Raw genomic sequence first — 21,685 nt, 5'->3', positions numbered from 1 at the left:
AAAGGGCAGGCTGATTTTCATACAAGTGATGCTTTTTAAAACCCTGTTGATTCATGGACAAACTTTTTGGTCACTAAGAAATTTATTATATTTGAATTAGAATATGTCTAGAATTTTGCAGCAAACTGAAATTAAAAATATTAGTCTGTAATTTTGTGGGTCTGTTCTTTTACCCTTCTTATGTAGGGGAGTCATCTGCACTTTTTCCAGTCACTTCAAACTTTGCACTGGATGAGAAATTTGCAATAAATACAAGGTGAGTAAGGGGCAAATACTATAGAGTACTCATTGCAAAACTCAGCTGGGGTTCCATCTGGACCTTGTGACTTATTTGTTTTTAATTCTCTCAGTTGTTTCTCTTATGACAACGTCATCAGTACGAGGCTCTGTGTGATGGTCAAATCATACTATGGTTGTATGATCCTCCTGTGTGAATGATTTCTTAAACACGAAATTTAAAACTTCGTCTTTCATTTTGCTGTCTTCTACTGCCACATGAGGCTGGTCAATGAGTAGCTAGTTGGAATCCTTAGACCCACTTAGTTATTTTATATAGGATCAGAATTTTCTCAGCTAGATCTTTTGCTAATACATGACAGTAGTAACAGTATGCTTTGTGCATAGACATTTTCACAGATGCACAAACCTCTCCTAACCTTTGCTTTTTATCACTGTGTGTTCTTTTTTGACTTAAGAGTACAACGGTCTTTACTTCCTCAGAGTTTTCTTAATTTTGTTGTTAAACCGCAATAGGTCTTTTCCATCCTCAGCCCACTAAATAGACACATACTGAACCAAAGCACAATTTACAGTCTGTTTCAACTTTGCCCATAATTCCACTATACTCATCAAACTGGAATTAAATGATGTCAGCTCATTGTGTAAGTGAGATGCTTATAACTGCTCATCTGCTCTTAAAGCAGAAACACTCTCCTTGCCTTCATGACAGATTTATTAACTTTCATAACAACAGTCATTATTATGATATCATGATCACTAAAGTGCGCGTCATATATCTTGGCGGCCGAGTTTAGGTTCGTTCTGCGCATCTGACATCACAAAACACAGTCAGCCAATGAACAGAGAACGACGTTGCCAGATCTCGACAGCAGTGCAGAGCACTGATGAGTGTATTCAGTTTTAGAAATGTTCAGTCATAAATAAAGTAATAGAACAAAAGCAATGTCTTGATAGCAGACTTTCTTTTACAGAAAGTTTGGAAAAAGCATTCTTTATACCAATTGCTTCATATTCTATTAATTAATTAAACCAAACAAGCAATAAGACTCCTAATTCAGGCGATAGCAAGGAAAGGTGTTTGTTTCAATCTCACGAACTGCTTTTTCGCAATAAAGAACAGCGGTAATTGTTTATTTCCTATTGTACTTCGACGAAGCGTGAGTAATTCACAGTCATACGAACAGTGTTTATAAGTAGTTGCGTGAGATGTTAGAGTCCTTTTGGAGTTACACTATTCAGTGAGCTGAGGTAGCGGAACAGTGAAGGTGTTGGGCTGCCAAGTGAAAGGTTATGAGTTCAAACCTTGTGCGGTGCTTAACATTTTCTTTATTTAAAAACAATATTGGAGTGCCTTACTTCACGAATTTTATTCGTTTGAATGAAATTTCTAGTGCTTTGCCTCGTCATTAACTTTTTCGCTGCTGCAGACACGTGCTCCCCGCATTCCGCGCTGTGCGCGATTTTGTCATCACTGCACTTCTCGCCTGTGCAGACACATGGTGTTCCCACTGCTTTGACACACTTATCATTCAATTTCACAAAAACTATTTGGCCAAAAAATTTGATTTTTACACGTCTTCTTGGCTGATACCTTCCCCCCCATAAATGACTTAATTTTGTTTTGATGTGCAGCATTAAATGTAGTAAACCATTGCACAAAATTTTGAAGAGTTTACAGAGGTAAAAGTCCATAGCGTATACTTTCCGTATGGTCGATTTTAGTTGCCATAATGTTGAGAATGAAATGTGGACAAGATACCTAAATTTCATATAATATTTACTGTATAACAATATCTCATTTAATTTAAGTACCACATAGGTGTCGTATGTAATATTGAGAAATATTCCGTCTTTTGCGACTGTAATAAAAGTTTTATATACACACGGCGCGTTTGGCTTTCTTTTAAAGCACTTCCATTGGTGAAAGGTATGGCACATACACAATGGTATTCATGTTCTATTTCTTGTTTTTGTTCCACAGTCACAGTTTTACCAATGGTATTGAAATATATCCCTCTTCTGCAACTGTAATAAGCGACTTATTTAAACCTGACGCGTTTCTCTCTTTTGAAGCATCATAAGAGGACTGTATTTTGTGTCCTCCACTGCCAAGTCACCTTTCGTAGTTTTGTGCTGCGGTAGCACAATATTCAACGTTTGTGTTGGCTCATCAGTGTTTTAGCAAATAAATGCTGTTTGTGTGTGCCACACACAAAATTATATTTGACATAGCTCTGAGCACTTCACTGACAGACGGTATATTCAAGTCCTAATGTTTTTGTAAGTCCACAGTTTTGTTTAATGTATTTTGTCTACTTCCTTTTGATTGATTGAAGTGCTTTAAAATAAAGCCAAATGTGCCCAGTGTAAGTAAAACTTTTGTTACAGTCGCGAAAGGTGGAATATTTCTCAATATTACATACGACACTTATGTGGTACTTAAATTAAATTAAATATACAGATATCTTGTCCACATTTCATTCTCAACATTGTGGCAACTAAAATCGACCATACGGAAAGTATGCTCTATGGACTTTTACCTCTGCAAACTCATCAAAATTTCGTGCAAAGGTTTACTATATTTAATGCTGCATAATAACTGCGTTGAACATCGAAACAAAATTAAGTCATTTATGGGGGGAAGGTATCAGTCAAGAAGATAGGTAAAAATCTAATTTTTGAGCCAAATAGTTTTTGTGGAATCGAATGATAAAGAGTGTCAAAGCAGTCGGAACACAATGTGTCTGCACAGGCGAGCAGTGCAGTGACAAAATCGCCCACAGCGCGGAATGCAGGGAGCATGTCTTTGTAGCAGCGAAAGGGTTAATGCGGCCGTGGTGGCTTTACTTCATGAACTGCGCGCTCCCCCCTACACGTAAGCTTGCGAACTATGCTGTACTATGGCGCTGCTTCTATTGGCGCGTGCGTCGTGTGCAACTGGCAACGCAGCAATCTCCAGCATCTGGGCGGGCATGCGCGAGCCGCCAAGATAAAAGAATTGAACTATAATCCCCATAATGCTGGCAAATGTAAAATTTTTTGAAGTTTTCCCCAACTATTGCCAAGCCAAGCCAAGGCAGGCTTACACACAGAGTCACAACTGAAATGCTAAACAGGCAGGAGAGCTTATACTGCAATATCATGCCACATCACTGAGACCATTACCACATATTGCTTGAGCAAGATGTCTGAATTGCCAATTCAGCAAAATCAAAATGAGCTCAATGTATAAGGAACATGACATCATTCTGATAGCGCTGCAGGGTGCCATAACAACATATAAATCCTACACAAGAACACATTTCAACCCATCAATATTACAGAAAAGTACTAAGCTGAAAGCCATAGTTGGAACACCGAGACACAGTAAAGACTGCTGATGAACCCACAAAACGAGGGTGCATTTTGTCATACTGATCGAGAAATAACATCATTGCCTCTGCCAGACAACTATAAATACTTGGTGTCCTGAGCTCTTACATCTTCCAGTTGCAGTGATATAGCATTGACGTAGGATCTGTGATCTCCTGACTACTGTTTGCCAAATGACTACTACCTTCGAGACTGTAGCCAGCCTGGTTTGCTGGACTTGGCCACTGTGAGTTGCCAACATCTCATCTGGTGATGTGAAGCCACTGGGAGCCAAACTGCTGGTGCTTGATGTACTATTACACTGTCACTGTACTCAGGAGATATGCTAGTTGATGGTGTCCTTGTCTCATATTTGTGAGTGGGCCCCTGGTACAAAGACCATGCAGTAACTCTGCTCTACCATACTGTCCTATGCAGAGCTACTGGAAGCTTACTGGGGAACTGTCTATGCAGTCTACAAGTTTGCTCTATTCATAAGTGTCAAGGAGCTGTTGGGTATCACTGCCAGATGAGCAATGCCTGCCACCAGCTGGGCTGTCTATCCTGCACAGCACTGCTCATGCTGCATGAACTGAGATGATCTTGCTATGGTCTCGAGAGACTGCTGCACTGTGCATGTCAGTGCATTCCACTCTGTTTGCTGTGTCCACAGCCCTCCATGTTCTCTCTGCAGAGAAGGCAATTCAATTTTTAACCAAAGTTAACAAATGTATAATTCGCTAGTGCCCATGCAGTCTGACAGGTCCTCACCACCATGCTGTACACTTTGTCATCCCACAGCCATAAGGGTCACAGCCCACCAACTTTATCACTACTTTGCCTTGTCTGTTACAATGGCTACCACCATGTAGAAACATAATACTTCAACTGAAGACACATCTATCAGTGCCTTCACTGGTCCAGGGTCCCAGCCTGTCTCTGACAAAATGCTGCTAAGTACCACAAATAGGATAAATATTTTGAAATAGTAGGCCACAAAAGGGAAAGAAGAAAAAGTAATGGTACACTTCATATCCCAAAAACATACTTAGAAAATTCCAAAAATTTCTATTAAAGTGTAACTCATAGATATTTTTCACTCTCTATATAGCACTTTTTTAGAACTCCTTTAACAATCATGATGACACAACAAGACTAAAAACAGCTCATACAAAGATCTGTAATACAGTATTGTATTGTGTAAAAGTTATTTTAAAATCTTGCAAGCAATTCACTTTGAAAATGACTGAAGGTTTCCAGTTGAAATATCATAACAATAATTAATAATATCCCTAATGCATTTCCAAAAGATGATGAAATATTCAATCCACTGGGAAAACTTCAGTGACTGTTTTGTGTTTTTAATGAAGTGTAACAATCAAGCTTCACTTGACACACAGTTTTCACAATTTTAGTTGATTTTATCATTATCATGACTGTTTAATATGTCACAGAAACCAACAGTTCTACATTATGGTAACATTCTTTCATAATTTGCTTTCCAGTGAGCTCACAAAACCAGCAGCTCAACTTGAGAATAGCCGTAAGCTTGTTAGCCAAAAGATGTCCTGGATGCATGCCTCAAAGATGATGGACTAATACAAGATATTCTGTTCACTAAAGAGCGTGATTTAGAATTTTGAATGGAGAATATTCTAATTAGCTTTTTGTGTTATGAGCAAGAGTGAGCAGCTTAATTTTTATCTTTGTGTTATATAATTTTTCACATGCCATACTCTCACTCTGTCATACAAATTAAAATTAATTTTTTATGTCATGCACTACAAAATGAGTTGCTTCTTAAGGCCTAATTCATAGATAAAATGAAAGTGTAGGAATATTAAAAATACATCTACATTACTTAATTAATGCAGTGCATGTATTTTCAGGTATTGGATATGCAGCAGCAGTAATGTCTTGTTGGATGAACATATACTACATTGTCATCCTTGCCTGGGCCATCTTTTATTTTTTCATGTCACTTCGTTCTGGTAAGTAGAAACTGTCTTTATATATATATATATCCTGACCCACAACTTCTTCACTTTTGAAGGCCAGACATACCAACAACTAAAGGGAACAGCCATGGGTATCAGGATGGCCCCCTCGTACGCCAACCTATTCATGGGTCGCTTAGAGGAAGCCTTCTTGGTTACCCAGGTCTGCCAACCCAAAGTTTGGTACAGATTTATTGATGACATCTTCATCATCTGGACTCACAGTGAAGAAGAACTCCAGAATTTCCTCTCCAACTTCAACTCCTTGGTTCCATCAGATTCACCTGGTCCTACTCCAAATCCCATGCCACTTTCCTTGACGTTGACCTCCACCTGTCCAATGGCCAACTTCACACGTCCGTCCACATCAAACCCACCAACAAGCAACAGTACCTCCATTATGACAGCTGCCACACATTCCACATCAAACGGTCCCTTCCCTACAGCCTAGGTCTTCGTGGCAAACGAATCTGCTCCAGTCCGGAATCCCTGAATCATTACACCAATAACCTGACAACAGCTTTCGCATCCCGCAACTACCCTCCCGACCTGGTACAGAAGCAAATAACCAGAGCCACTTCCTCATCCCCTCAAACCCAGAATCCCCCACAGAAGAACCACAAAAGTGCCCCACTTGTGACAGGATACTTTCCGGGACTGGACCAGACTCTGAATGTGGCTCTCCAGCAGGGATACGACTTCCTCAAATCCTGCCCTGAAATGAGATCCATCCTTCATGAAATCCTCCCCACTCCGCCAAGAGTGTCTTTCCGCCGTCCACCTAACCTTCGTAACCTGTTAGTTCATCCCTATGAAATCCCCAAACCACCTCCCTACCCTCTGGCTCCTATCCTTGTAACTGCCCCCGGTGCAAAACCTGTCCCATGCACCCTCCCACCACCACCTACTCCAGTCCTGTAACCCGGAAGGTGTACACGATCAAAGGCAGAGCCACGTGTGAAAGCACCCACGTGATTTACCAACTGACCTGCCTACACTGTGATGCATTCTATGTGGGAATGACCAGCAACAAACTGTCCATTTGCATGAATGGACACAGGCAGACAGTGTTTGTCGGTAATGAGGATCACCCTGTGGCTAAACATGCCTTGGTGCACAGCCAGCACATCTTGGCACAGTGTTACACCGTCCGGGTTATCTGGATACTTCCCACCAACACCAACCTATCCGAACTCCGGAGATGGGAACTTGCCCTTCAGTATATCCTCTCTTCTCGTTATCCGCCGGGCCTCAATCTCCGCTAATTTCAAGTTGCCGCTACTCATACCTCACCTGTCTTTCAACAACTTCTTTGCCTCTACACCTCCGCCTCAACTGACATCTCTGCCCAAACTCTTTGTCTTTATATACGTCTGCTTGTGTCTGTATGTGTGGATGGATATTTGTGTGTGTGCGAGTGTATACCTGTCCTTTTTTCCCCCTAAGGTAAGTCTTTCCGCTCCCGGGATTGGAATGACTCCTTACCCTCTCCCTTAAAACCCACTTCCTTTAGTCTTTCCCTCTCCTTCCCTCTTTCCTGATGAGGCAACAGTTTGTTGCGAAAGCTTGTATTTTGTGTGTATGTATGTGTCTGTTTGTGTTTCTATCGACCTGCCAGCGCTTTCGTATGGTAAGTCACATCATCTTTGTTTTTAAACACACACACACACACACACACACACACACACACAGAGATATATATATATATATATAAAAAAAAACAAAGATGAGGTGACTTACCGAACAAAAGCGCTGGCAGGTCGATAGACACACAAACAAACACAAACACACACACAAAATTCAAGCTTTCGCAACAAACTGTTGCCTCATCAGGAAAGAGGGAAGGAGAGGGGAAGACGAAAGGAAGTGGGTTTTAAGGGAGAGGGTAAGGAGTCATTCCAATCCCGGGAGCGGAAAGACTTACCTTAGGGGGAAAAAAGGACAGGTATACACTCGCACACACGCACATATCCATCCACACATACAGACACAAGCAGACATATATATTGTGGTCTTTAAATATGTCTGCTTGTGTCTGTATGTGTGGATGGATATGTGCGTGTGTGCGAGTGTATACCTGTCCTTTTTTCCCCCTAAGGTAAGTCTTTCCGCTCCTGGGATTGGAATGACTCCTTACCCTCTCCCTTAAAACCCACTTCCTTTCGTCTTCCCCTCTCCTTCCCTCTTTCCTGATGAGGCAACAGTTTGTTGCGAAAGCTTGAATTTTGTGTGTGTGTTTGTGTTTGTTTGTGTGTCTATCGACCTGCCAGCGCTTTTGTTCGGTAAGTCACCTCATCTTTGTTTTTATATATAATTTTTCCCACGTGGAATGTTTCCTTCCATTATATTGATATATATATATATATATATATATATATATATATATATATATATATATATATATATATATATATATATATATATATATATATATATATAAAAATTACTATATGTACCTACAATCAATTTACAAATAAAGACAATATCACTGCTATTTCATGTGAAATGCAGTGAAAAACAAGATCTAGAATTGGTATACTTTACAAATTTTTTGGTGCTGATTTACGTTTGACACAAACAACGTCAAGTGACAGTTTCAGACATATTAATGTGGGAATAGCAGGCCCTATACAACAATGCATAAGTCAAGAAATTAGTGGGAGACATTGTAAAATTTAATATTATATTCTGACTAACTATCAGTCACATTACTTAAGACTAATAAAAGCTGCAGTTTTGATTCACTAGATGCTATTAAGTAAATATAATTAAATATTTCATATACCTTTGCTCATTTGCTCAACATTTTCATTTAAAATCAACTGCTATATATGAACCACAATGACCAGTTAGGAGTTTTGTGGTGTTATGCATACTGTGATGTATGACTGTGGTAAAGTGTCTTGTTTTTTATATATAAGTAATTGGATAGATAAAAAAATCTACTCACCAAGCGGTGGCAAGAAAGCATACATATAACAAGGTACTACAGTGTGCAAACTTTTAGAGGCAGCAACTTCTTCTGGCAGAAGGGCTGAAGGGGAAAGATGAGAGGTGAAGGAAAAGGTCTGGTGAGGTTTAGGAAAAGGGGTAGAGTTCAGAAAAGTCCTTTAGGGGAGACTTGTTGGACAGAATGGGAAGGAAAGAGTCCAGTAAGTCACCACTGACTCAGGGTTCTGGGGGACTCTACCACTTTTCCTAAAACTTATCAGACCTTTTCCTCCACCCCTCTTCCTTCCCCTTCAATCCTTCTGCTGGAAGAATGAGCAACTGGCTCCAAAAGCTCCCAAACTGTAATATTTATTTACTTATTTATTTATCCATCTGTAGACAATAAATGTTGTATGGATGTTGCCCAAAAGTACATGTCAATTTATGGGAAGCAATCTGTGCAAACGGAACATACAAAATTTTACATTAAGTAGTACAAAGAACGATACATACAAAATTGTACAAAAAATGGTCAAAGAATAATACCTCATCATACGAGACACAATAATACAACTTTTTTAACATGTATACTAACAGTATTGTAACTGCGTAGTCTGTTTGCCCTAAGGCTTTACTTTTGTCTCCCCTAAACAGGAAGCCTTTATATTCACTACAATAATTCAGTAAAGATTTTACCACACTCAACAGCTGTCCATGAGATTTAAAAAATTAACAGAAACTTTATGGGATGAAAGACAGTGTTTTCAGTTTTGCGTTAATATAAACATTACTAAAATTATTTATTGGCCTAAATGGTCATTTACCGAGTAAAAACATTGTTCAAGTAGAAATTCGTTACATTCTACTTTAAATCTGTTTTCATCTTCTAACTTTCTGATGTTGGCTGGCAGTATGTTGTAGAGATTTTTACCCACATGGCTCGCATGCATTTGTGTGTGTGGTTTTTTTCTTGTTCTCTGAGTATGGAGTGCTGTGCTATTTTGAGTATTGTAGTTATCTAAGTCGGTATTTGTCTGAAAATCTGCAAGGTGGGCCCTAACATATAAAACACATTTGTATATATGTATAAGGAAGGTATTGTTAGAATTTTAAGCTTGTTGAATAAGGGTCTGTGGATGACTGTGTGTTATTACTGGGATAGCCCTCTTCTGTAACAGAAAGATTTGTTTTAGATTGTAAGTGGTGGAACCCCAAAATATTATTCTGTATGTTGCAAGAGACTGAAAAATAGCCAAAATATGCCATCCTGGCACCCTCTGCAGTACAGACATTGGCAAAAATTCTAAGAGCCAAACAAGCTGAGTTAAGTTTCTGCATAAGTTTCATTACATGATCATTAAAATTAAGATTTTCATCTACATGAATCCCCAGCAATTTTGTTGATGCCACTCTGTCTATTGCCTTACCACCCAACAACAGATCAAGATTTACATTTGGACATATTTTCCCAAACTGCATAACTTTTGCCTTGGCAATTCCTTTTTGATATACCCTCTTGTAATTCTTAACATATTCTATGAACTGTGGATCTGTAGATATCTTCAATTCTGAATTTAGTCTCTTTAGAGTTCCACAAGAAGTTTTGATGCCAACTGTGATCCAAGAACTTGGCTTTGTATTGTGATGTGATTCTTGACAGCTTCTTTGGAAAGCACATTTAAAAGTATCCCATGAAAATTGAAGAAAAAGTGTTATATGTATCATTTGTATTTGTTAGGGACAGCACTTCTGCCCAAGACTCACTAGTTAGGATATTTGTAAATTCTACACAGTTTTCAGCAGAAAATTTTCTTTTATACATGAAGTACACGTTTTTCTCTTGCAGCGGCATTGAAGGAATTTTGAGGACAAAAGCATTATGGTCTGGCAATCCCAAATCAGTATTTGTTACCTCTACTTCTGTAGATTGTACATTTTAAAATATATTATCTATCCGACTGTTTGTGTTATAGGTTATTCTTGTGGGTTCATGTATGTGTGGAACAGATTGAAACTGCATAATAGATTTAGGAATTGATTTTTTAGCCTACTTTCATTCATAAGATTTATGTTGAAATCCCCACAGACAACTACAGTGGCTCTTTCAGTAAAAAGAATGTTAAGCAGTGTTTCTAATTTATTAATGAATCTGTCTGTGTCCTCAGTAGGTGGTCTGCATATTGCTATTACTATGACCCTTCACTGTATTTCATACAACTGTATAGCTGCTGCTTCAAAATGATTTTCCACACTCAATAATTCAACTTCACATCTTCTTTTATACCTGATACTTGATTTAGTAAAGATACATACACCTCCATTTTTGGCATTTTTTTCCACAATACTGACTTGCCAACTTATATGGATGAATATTAATTATACTTAGTTCGAAAGTTCTGAACCAGTGCTCTATAATGCACCTTCAGTCAATGTTTGCACCATTTATTGCTACCTCAAGTTCTAGTGATTTATTTCTAAGGCATTGAACATTTAGACTTAAAATCTACAGGTGATTAGGGTGAAAACTGGTTACAATTTTATTTACGTTTTGTGCTGTCATATAAATTCCCATGTCCTGGTGAGATACCAAAATTCCTTGAGGACAGGTTTCCTGCACCTCTCGAGATGTACCCATACATTGGACTGTGGTGAGTTGCTTGTTGCCGTAATTGGTGCGGCTGCTAATGTACTTAATACTACCATTTCTGTTGTTGTTGTTGTTGATGATGATGATGATGATGATGATGATTATGGTGATGCTGTTTCTGACACTTCATATGTTGGTTCTGCCACTACTGCTGTGTTTTCTTGAGAACTTCGAGTCTAGCTTTTCATATGTGTGTTCTCCTGCTGCTGCTTGGTGAGTATATCTTTTATCTATCCAATTGCTTACATTTTAAAAAAATTATTATTTTTATTTTTTGTGTATTATTTGTAATCAATGCTTTAGTGAAACTGTTGTGTTACTCAGTATTCAGACTGATGTTGATACTAAATTATGTAACTTCAGGAAAAAAGAGGAATTTGGCTTTTTTAGTTACACCTTCAGAATGCAGAATATTGTTGGCCCTACTATATTTGTGAGCAATTCCTGCTCTTGTCATCACTATATATATATAAATGTCTGCTTGTGTCTGTATATGTGTGGATGGATATGTGTGTGTGTGCGAGTGTATACCCGTCCTTTTTTCCCCTTAAGGTAAGTCTTTCCGCTCCTGGGATTGGAATGACCCCTTACCCTCTCCCTTAAAACCCATATCCTTTCGTCTTTCCCTCTTTCCTGATGAGGCAACAGTTTGTTGCGAAAGCTTGAATTTTGTGTGTGTGTTTGTGTGTCTATCGACCTGCCAGCGCTTTCGTTTGGTAAGTCAGATCATCTTTGTTTTTAGATATATTTTTCCCACGTGGAATGTTTCCCTCTATTATATATATAAAAAAACAAAGATGATGTGACTTACCAAATGAAAGTGCTGGCAGGTCGACAGACACACAAACGAACACAAACATACACACAAAATTCAAGCTTTCGCAACAAACTGTTGCCTCATCAGGAAAGAGGGAAGGAGAGGGAAAGACGAAAGGATGTGGGTTTTAAGGGAGAGGGTAAGGAGTCATTCCAATCCCGGGAGCGGAAAGACTTACCTTAGGGGGAAAAAAGGACGGGTATACACTCGCACACACACACACACCATAGCTCATTACATTTCCTTTGCTGCTTTTATACCTTTAAGCTTTTTTCTTTTAAAAATACCTTTATATTTTTTTTCAATTGTTTAAACATGCAGCATGATTTTGTACTGCATGCAATTTCTTGATAATATTTCTCCAAGGCATGAACTCTCATACAACTCTGCTAAAAAGTTCTCTTTGTCTTCTACTTCTGTTAGTTTCAAAGAAGAGTTTTCAGTTTTAGAAAAACTCAATGTAAAGTATTGTTTGTACATTGATCTTAACCACAGTTACCATCATTTTTGTGTACAACCTCATTCTTTGGTCTCAAATAAGGACCACTGTGACTGTTAAAAAATGTTTATTGAAAGACATGACCAGTTTTACAAACTATATTTACATCAAAAGGTGTTTGAAGTCAGTCCATAAAAACAATTTGTTTAAAAGCCACGAAAAGCACATTCCTGAACATTCTTATCAATGTATTTAAAATTTCTAACTCAGAAATGTTTGAACATCCATAAATAAAAAAAGAAGCCTAAGCCCATCCCAAAACCTCTGATGTAGACAGTCTGGGGAGGGAGTACTGCTGTTGCCAATATTAAGCTAACCATAAGCTGTAGCTTGGCCTATTCCGAAAGCTGTGCATGCTTACGGTTAGTTTAATACTTGAAACAGCAGTGCTTCTTCCCCAAGCTGTCTACATTAGAGGTTTCAAGATGGCCGTAACCCCCTTTTCTATTTCTGGATGTTTGGACACTTTTGAGTTACAATTTTAAATACCTCGGTGAGAATGCTGGCAAATTTGCTTTTTCTGGCTTTTAAAGTACAAGTAAGTTGTTAACAATCTTTAAACGTTACTACTTAACTTGCATTGGCCTCTGGTTGATCGATATTGTAGATGCTGCGAACAATGAGAACATCTCGAAAATTTCAAGCTTGAAAAATTATTTATTGACATTAGTTGATCGACAGAACTGACATAAGTGCAAAACAACTGACAAAACTGAGCTAAACTGAACTGAACTGAACTGCACTGACTCCTGAAGTAAAGAAAACTTGACGGACTGCCCTGTACAGCATCACTGCGTTGCTTTAAATACAATTTTAGCAATCGCTACCACTGTTAATTTATTACAAAATGTAACTTACAATTAATAATAATTTCATCTAAACTAACTGCTGTTACATTTGTACAGGTTATAAAATATAATGTCAAAAAACATATGTTTATCGTCATCTTGGTTTTATGTGTGAAAATTAATTCACAATCTGATATCAATGATTATTTTGACTTTACTTTAATTTTGTAATTAGTGACTGCATGGATTTTATTGCTAACATTTGTTCAAAGTATACACATTCTTCTTCACTTCATTACATAAATTAAATACACACATTTTCTCAAATACCAGAATTTCATAAATTTGGGCGGTGTAGCCAACAAGAGGTTAATATCTGCATAATTTACAAGCATCATTAATTACAATGAATTACATAAAAATGAATAATGAATGAAATTACATCACTGGATAACGATTGTTATTTTCATTTGAATTGTAATGAGGTTTTTGTGTTAGCAAATTTACAAATTGCAATTATGGTAACTAGAGGCATTAGTTATTTAAGCTAACATTTCCACAGCCTCTTAATATTTGTTGCTAAACATTTATTACTTCAATTTCATGACCTGCTCTTTAATTTTGTATATGTACATATTTTTGTTAATGACAACAATCTATTAACAATCACGAGACTGTTCGTCATTCCAGAATATTCTATATGTATTTACAAAGAAGAATACGTCCTTTAGGGAATACTGAAGTGAACGGTGCCAATAAAAACAAACATAAAAGGCCCTAGGAAGCATTGAATTGTATGATAAATACACAGGTGCATATAAAAAAGGTGGTATTGGACAGTTCATAATGATCTTGGGGGAGGCTGTTGCATTATAAGTTCTATGTTGACCAAAAGTAAGTTGTGTTGAATACCTTGTGCAATACTGCAATGTGTTTTCCATTTTGCACATGTCAAGCAATGGTTCTTGTATTACCTTGCTTTAGTTCTGATTTACTTTTAACCATGACCTGCATACAGATGGGTAAATGTGTTTCTAAAACTGAACAGAAACTGAAATGAACACTAAATATTTTTCTGAATGGATAGAAGAGGACAGCAACAGGGTCTACTTTTAAATCTTTGTAGATAAGAAATAATAAGTGAATCAATTGTTCATAAATTGTTGTGATGATTTATCAGAATATTCATAAAGAAGTGAAAAGCAGTGGATTGTTAAAAATGTTTTATGAATTGGTGGAGCTGATGTATTGATTAGAGAGAGGACATTTCATGAGAGTGGTATACTGCTACAATAATAATGTAGTAAAACAATCAGGCATAAACTGATTTCACTCTTTTAGATGACTGAGCAGTGGCAGCAATTATGGAGCAATGTAGTTAAGATCCAGACCTGCATGTGCAGTAAACCCTATTTTTCTTACTTGTGTAGAAATCTTATGTTCATGCAGAAAATCATTTCTGAGTGATTCTCATAATTTTCTTACTTACACTTCCTAATAATTTTTTCTAAAGGAAAGAACAGAAAGTGACTAAATTTTTTGACCATTTTACCTATATACCTGCATGGAATGAGACATGCCATACCCTTTATATGTAGACTTAAATAAAGCCATTAAAAGTGATTTACACATGATGCAATTGTCAATTTTTTTCTTATGTAACTGTTACAAACAATAACTCTGCCTCCACATAAAACAAGAAATTACTTCAGAAAGTAATAAAACAAGTGTGATTGATTTTTTTAACATTATTTATTTCTCTTCTGTGTTAATTTTGAATGCTTTCTTGTAGTTATTTTATAACAATAAATAAAAAATTGAAATTTCTATTTTTCTCAGATGTTCCCTGGAGAACGTGTAACAATTACTGGAACACACCTAACTGTGTGAATGCTTACGAAAGAAGCAATTTGACTTGCTGGGAAGTGCCATATAACAGCACAGCAAATTCAAAAATATGTGCTGTGAATCAATTAAACATCTCTGTGAGGGAACTAACAGATCCTGTTAAGGAGTTCTGGGAGTAAGTCTCATTTTTTACTCTAATTCTGTTTTAATGTCAGCTTGCATATTTCCTGCACAAATATTTCTCTACATGAAGTGTATTCACATTTGTAAATATGGACAACATTCATCTGTATAATGGAATGATGACAATGAAAATTTGTGTCAGACTGAGACTTGAAACTGGATTACCCGCATATCGCAAGTGGTCACCTTACCACTAGGCTATCCAAGCACCACTCACAGACAGACACAAAGTTCAATACATCATCAACCATATGGCTACAGCCTGCACTTGTACATTCATTATAGATATTCCCATAGAGGGGAGATATTTTAATTGAAAGTTGCTTGCCTGCGTCAATATTACAGTGGCTGTGTTGTTCGGAAATACGATGCAGTTTTCTTTCTGACATGTGTGCATGTCTGAAGGAAGAGCACTGCAGCGGCTATAGCCATCATGGAATTGATGAAACACATTCATAGTTGTGAATGTGGACAACCATCAGATGTCTAATGGGGCTGGGCTCAAACCCTGATTTCCCACTTATCATGATCAGTTTTTATTTATTTGTTTATTTATTTATTTATTTATTTATTTATTTATTTACTTAGCATCCTTGTATCTCATCATTATAAAAATGATATAGGATTTGTCATACATTGCCTTACATAGAAAATAGGACATGAAAAGATTTACAATTATATCTCCATAAATAAAGTATTATTACATATAACATGAAACCATATGCATAAAAACATTCATAATAGGCTAAATTAGAATAATAGATGATTACAATTTAGTTTTCAATGAGCATTTTGGGTCATTACTATGAAGGAAATAAGCTACTGTATATTGAATGCTGGTGTTTTAAGTATTCCTTGACACTATAAAAACTCTTGATAATTAACATATTTTTAAGTTCTTTTTTCAATATTTGGAATTATGGTATACTTTTAATTTCCTTTGGTAGTGCACTAAATAAAAGTTTTGGCTGATAAAGATAACTTTTTTAATACATAGCTTTTGTGTGACTTCCTCTATGAAAGTCGTCTCCATTTCTCGTTTTGTAATTATGAACTTGACTGTTTAACAAAGAATGTTCCTGGTGTGCCTTCATAAAACATATACTTTCATAAATATAGATACATGGTAGAGTCATGATTTGTAGTTCCTTGAAAACTTTTTTACATGATTCTCTGTGTGTCATACCTCTGATTATCCTTATTGCCCTCTTTTGAAGCACAAACAAGTGTTTGGCCAAACTGGTATTCCCCAAAATAAGATACCATATCTTAGTGTGCTATGTATTAGTGCAAAGTATGAACATAACACAGCATTAATGCTACAGGAATTTTTTAGTATTCTAAGAACATAATAATATTTACTTAATTTTTTGTTTAACATTTCTGTGTGTTTCTCCCACATTAAATATTCATCTAGCCATAATTCTAAAAATTTAGTGTGGGGGGTTTGCTCTATCTTACACTGCCCAAGTTTTAAGTTAGGTCAGATTTTACTTCAATTGTTATATGTCTGAAGTTCGTCCAGACTATCTTTTTTGTCATTAACAATTAATTTGTTGTTTGTAAACCACATGTTTGCTTCTTCTGTGGGTACTGTGACTCTCTCCAGTAAGTCAGTTTCATTCATAGCTTTGACAAATAGACTGGTGTTGTCAGCAAACAATACTGCATCTGCTGTTGATAAATGGCTTGGCAAATCATTCATAAATATTAAGAACAGCAATGTCCCCAGTACAGAGCCCTGTGGCATGCCATACCTGACACTTTGGTATGCCAATGAGTAGACTTTACCTGCATGCTGTATCTCTACCTTCTGACACCTATTATAAAGATAGGATTTGAACCAATCATGTGCTACTCCACGAACCCCATAGCAATATAGTTTCCTGAGCAATGAATTATGGCCAATGACATCAAAAGCCTTAGACAGGTCCAAAACCAGGCCACAGTTTAATTCATTTTTGTCTACAGAATTTATGATCAGTTTTAAAAAGTTATAAATTGCTGTGTCAGTTGACCTATTTTTTCTAAAACTGTTTCGCCCTGTAACTAGAATTTGATTTTTATTAAGAAAATAAGACAGTCTTTCATGCAGTACCCTTTCAATTACTTTTGAGAATCCAGATAACAATGATATAGGCCGGTAATTGATAACATCAGACTGTCACCCTTCTTGTAAACAGGCTTGACAATCGATTTCTTTAGTTTTTCTGGGAAGACTCCTGTGCTAAATGACATGTTAATCACATCAGCAAGCGGGAAATCTATGTATCTTGCATTGTTCATTATTACTTTATCTGAAATCCCATCACAGCCACATGTCATTTTATTTTTAACTGATTTAAGGCATTTTGTACCTCTAATGCAGTAACAGGGTATAGAAACATGGTTTTATCATTCATTGGTAGTTGCGCTCTGGAGTTGAAATCACATCTTCCTTGAATTCGTTTTGTTGCGATATTTGTGTAATGTGTGTTGAATATGTTGGCCATCTGTAGTGGGTCCTCAACTGTTTTCCCTTCACTTTTGATTACAAGAATTCTGGTTTTACTTTTTTGTTTACCTATGCTCCTATTTATTACCTCCAAGTTTGATTTTATTTTGTTAGTAGCTTTCCTGATATGAATCATTATTTAGTTTCTTAGCCACTATTATAACTTTTTTATATACTTTCCTGTAAATTTTCACATATGATTTTAATGCAACAGTATTTTTTACAGATGTGATTAACTTTCGAAGAGTGTGTGCAGATTTTTTTATTCCCTGTGTTACCCATGTCTTTGTTTTGGTTTTAATTTTGACTCATTTAATAGGAAATGCAATATCATAACAATGTCAATAATTTGCTAGGAATGACTCAAATTTTTTATCTACATCACAGGTTGATTCTGTGTCCCAGGTTATATTTTTTAACATGTGATTAAAAACCCTTATGCTGTTTTCATTTACAAATCATTTCTCTCTTTATTTTTCATACACCACTGGATCCTTAATAGATATATTATATAATGTTAACGTGACTACCTTATGATCTGAGAACCCCATCTCTATTACTTCAGTGATATGCTCACATTTATTTTTACAAATACTTGATCAATTGTTGTTTCAGACCCATTTAAACATCTAGTGTTATCTGTTACTGTTGCTGCCATATTATAAGATAAGAACCGATTGGTCAGTTGTTGTTTACTGCAGTTAGTTTTAAAATTAACATTAAAATCCCCAAGGACAATTGTATTTGTTAATTGCAGTTTGAGTTGATTTAGCAGTATTTCAAGGTTGTGGAGAAAAGAAGTAAAATTCCCTGCCTTACCATTAGGCTATCTGAGCATAATTCACGGTCAACACCAGATGTCTCCCCTGTACAGGAATAAACATAATGAATATATGAGTCCAGGTTATAGACATATGTTTGACGACATATGTAAGATTGGGTCTGGTCATTAGTTGGACTCAGATAGCCTAATAGAAAGGCAACTGTTCACTATAAGCCAGAAATTGAGATTCGAGCCCAGCCCAGCACAAATTTTCATTGTCATCATTCCACTATACAGCTGACTGTGGTCCATATTCACAACTTCAAACACATTTTATGTATTTTATAATGTCTGTAGTCACCGCAGTGCCTTTCCTTTGGACATGCATGTATATCTGTGTATATCATATGGTGGAAATAAAATTTTTAAATGTGAACAGCTATCAATAATAAAAGTTTTAAAAACCTTCTTGGATTCTCAGCAGAACGGGATTTGTGTAGATTTATTTGATTCAGATTGAAAATAAAGCCTTCTATTACATATAACAAAAATATTTGTTTAATTTTTTTATAAGGAAACTCAAAAACTGTCAAATGAGAAAACTTTTAACAAGTTGCCATTAAAAATGTGAATTAAGTATTTTTTGGTTGATATGTTCATTACATTACTGACTTCTTGGACTAGCTAAATTAACTGATACTTCTTTGACCTTATCTCTTCACAAATTTTAAGTAGTTTGATGAGTTACGAATTAAGAGTAACTTAACCAAACAAATACTGGCTAACCAACTTTATGGCATTTAATGAGTTGATCATATACCAGTAATAAGCAGTTGCTGTAACTAAATTCCATCTAAGACTGCAACTCAAGCTAATAATTGCGTGCGTGCGTGCGTGCGTGTGTGTGTGTGTGTGTGTGTGTTTGTTTGTGTGTTTGTTTGTGTTTCAATATGGTTCAAATGGCTCTGAGCACTATGGGACTCAACTGCTGTGGTCATCAGTCCCCTAGAACTTAGAACTACTTAAACCTAACTAGCCTAAGGACATCACACACACCCATGCCCGAAGCAGGATTCGAACCTGCGACCGTAGCAGCAGCACGGCTCCAGACTGGAGCGCCTAGAACCGCACAGCCACCGCGGCCGGCTTGTTTGTGTTTGTGTTTTTGTGTGTGTGTGCATGCACATGTGTACATTTGGGCATGTGTGCATATATCATGAAGTCTGCCAGACTACATATAATTGAGGATTATATGAAAGATCCCTTTGCAACATCAGTATATACCAACTAGCTTTTATTTTATCTTGCCTTTCAGACGACGAGCACTACAGATTTCAGAAGGTGTTGAGCATGTTGGCGGTATTAGATGGGAGCTTGCTGGGACTCTGCTACTTGTTTGGGTCATGTGCTACTTTTGCATCTGGAAGGGTGTCAAATGGACTGGCAAAGTAAACTTTTATTTATATGTCAGACTATTGAGGTATTTTATCATAAAGTATGACATAGCTTTGCTTGTGTAGAATAAATATGGGTTAAGTAACAAGAAAAATCTGTCATTGAAGACTAACACTTTTAAGAATGTAGACCAACACCAATCTTGTAGATGAGACAGCAGGTAAAGAGTAGAATACACAATGTAGTGGCTTTTATTTGTTAGTTCTTCTTCTTTACATTCTGTGTTAATTTAAAGAGATGTAAAAGACAGCTGTAGATGATAATTACCTTTGCCTAATACTCCAGGACAATATGTTACTATCTGGAAGCTAAAGTGATTATTTTACATTATTTGATCACTGTTCATTACTTCACCAATATTGTAAATGTCTCATCAATTATTTCAATCAAATAAAAATATGATTTTAACAACTCCTTAAATTTTAACAATTTCGACATGAAGCCTTAATGTCACTCAGTGACGTGAGAGAGAATGATTGAGAGTCAGGCTCAATCTCAAAAGTGTTAAGTCCTTTTCTAAACAAATCATCTTCACACTATTTCCACAAATATCAAACAAAGATAAATATTTGACATGTTTTCTGTTGAAAGTGGTAAATAGAGGAAAAATCATTATGTGATAAGCTACATGAAAAACTTTTACATGGAAGACTGAAATGTTAGTTTTACAAAAGAAGTAAATTAGTGTTCATGTAAAAATTTCACAATGAAAATAAATCTGTACCTCTTAAAACAATTATTGTGAAAAGTTCCATTGAATGTTACTGATAATGTAATGGAGGATATAATTAGATCACATCTACTGTAAAAACTAAGTAATCTGGTTTAGTAGTTAAGATAAGGGACAAACTGGAGTTTCTTAAATTAGTGTAGGGAAATGACAGGATGGTTCTTTTGACAAGGCCATTTCTAATTTTTTTCTTCATCCTTGCCCAGTTCCAGTACTTTGACTCTAAGCAAGTTATCTTTTATCTTCCTCCCACTGCAAAAACTTTTTTTGGTAACTTTCAAGTAAATTTTAACCACAGTTATTGTCCAATTTGAATGTCTGACTCAAATTTTGAATGAATTATTACCCCAGAAGAAAACCACATGAGAAGTCTTGATCTTAAAGTAAATGAATTACCTGTCAATGAGTTAAGTTTCAAACACTGTCAACAAAATAGGTGTCACTGTATATAATGTGACATCTTACAGTGTTTAGCATGATATAGAAACTAGGACACACAGTTAAATGATTTTATGTTTTAATGAAGATGATCAAAGTATGGAAAATTCTATCCCATTTAAAATTTCTAGTATAGCACTGTGGGATAAGATTGTGGTTAACAGGACAGTGGAAACTATATCAGAAGTCAACATTGGATTTTTCTTTTGGATTTTATTTAACTTGAAATAAGAATATGATTCTTCTCCAGTTTAAAACCTTGAACTAACACCTATGTCTTATTTGATACTCAGCTCTAAAGAATATCAGAAGACAGCTAATATTTAGTGCCAGTATGAATGACATATGCCAATGACCTTGCCATAGTGGTAACACTGGATCCCATTAGATCACCAAAGTTAAGCACTGACAGGCTTGTCTAGCACTGGGATAGGTAACCATCCAGTCTGTCGAGCCCTGTTGGCAACTAGCGTGCACTCAACCCTTGTTAGAGAAAACTGAGGA

At 36.4% G+C, this 21,685-nt stretch overlaps 1 protein-coding gene across 3 annotated transcripts in view; it reads left to right on the top strand.

Annotated features, from left to right (window-relative positions):
• Positions 1 to 21,685, top strand: part of LOC124555071 (sodium- and chloride-dependent GABA transporter 1) — a 401,980-nt gene that overhangs the window by 311,278 nt on the left and 69,017 nt on the right. For all 3 annotated transcript variants that reach the window (XM_047128856.1, XM_047128855.1, XM_047128857.1), the window contains exons 3-5: positions 5,481 to 5,582; positions 15,110 to 15,293; positions 19,874 to 20,006. In XM_047128856.1, the coding sequence (XP_046984812.1) occupies positions 5,481 to 5,582; positions 15,110 to 15,293; positions 19,874 to 20,006 (419 nt within the window). The remainder of the gene's footprint in view (positions 1 to 5,480; positions 5,583 to 15,109; positions 15,294 to 19,873; positions 20,007 to 21,685) is intronic.

Source organism: Schistocerca americana, chromosome X, assembly GCF_021461395.2.
Source record: "Schistocerca americana isolate TAMUIC-IGC-003095 chromosome X, iqSchAmer2.1, whole genome shotgun sequence".
Classification (NCBI taxonomy): domain Eukaryota; kingdom Metazoa; phylum Arthropoda; class Insecta; order Orthoptera; family Acrididae; genus Schistocerca; species Schistocerca americana.
Note: the sequence above shows the minus strand (reverse complement) of the source record. Positions and strands in the feature narration are given on the sequence as shown.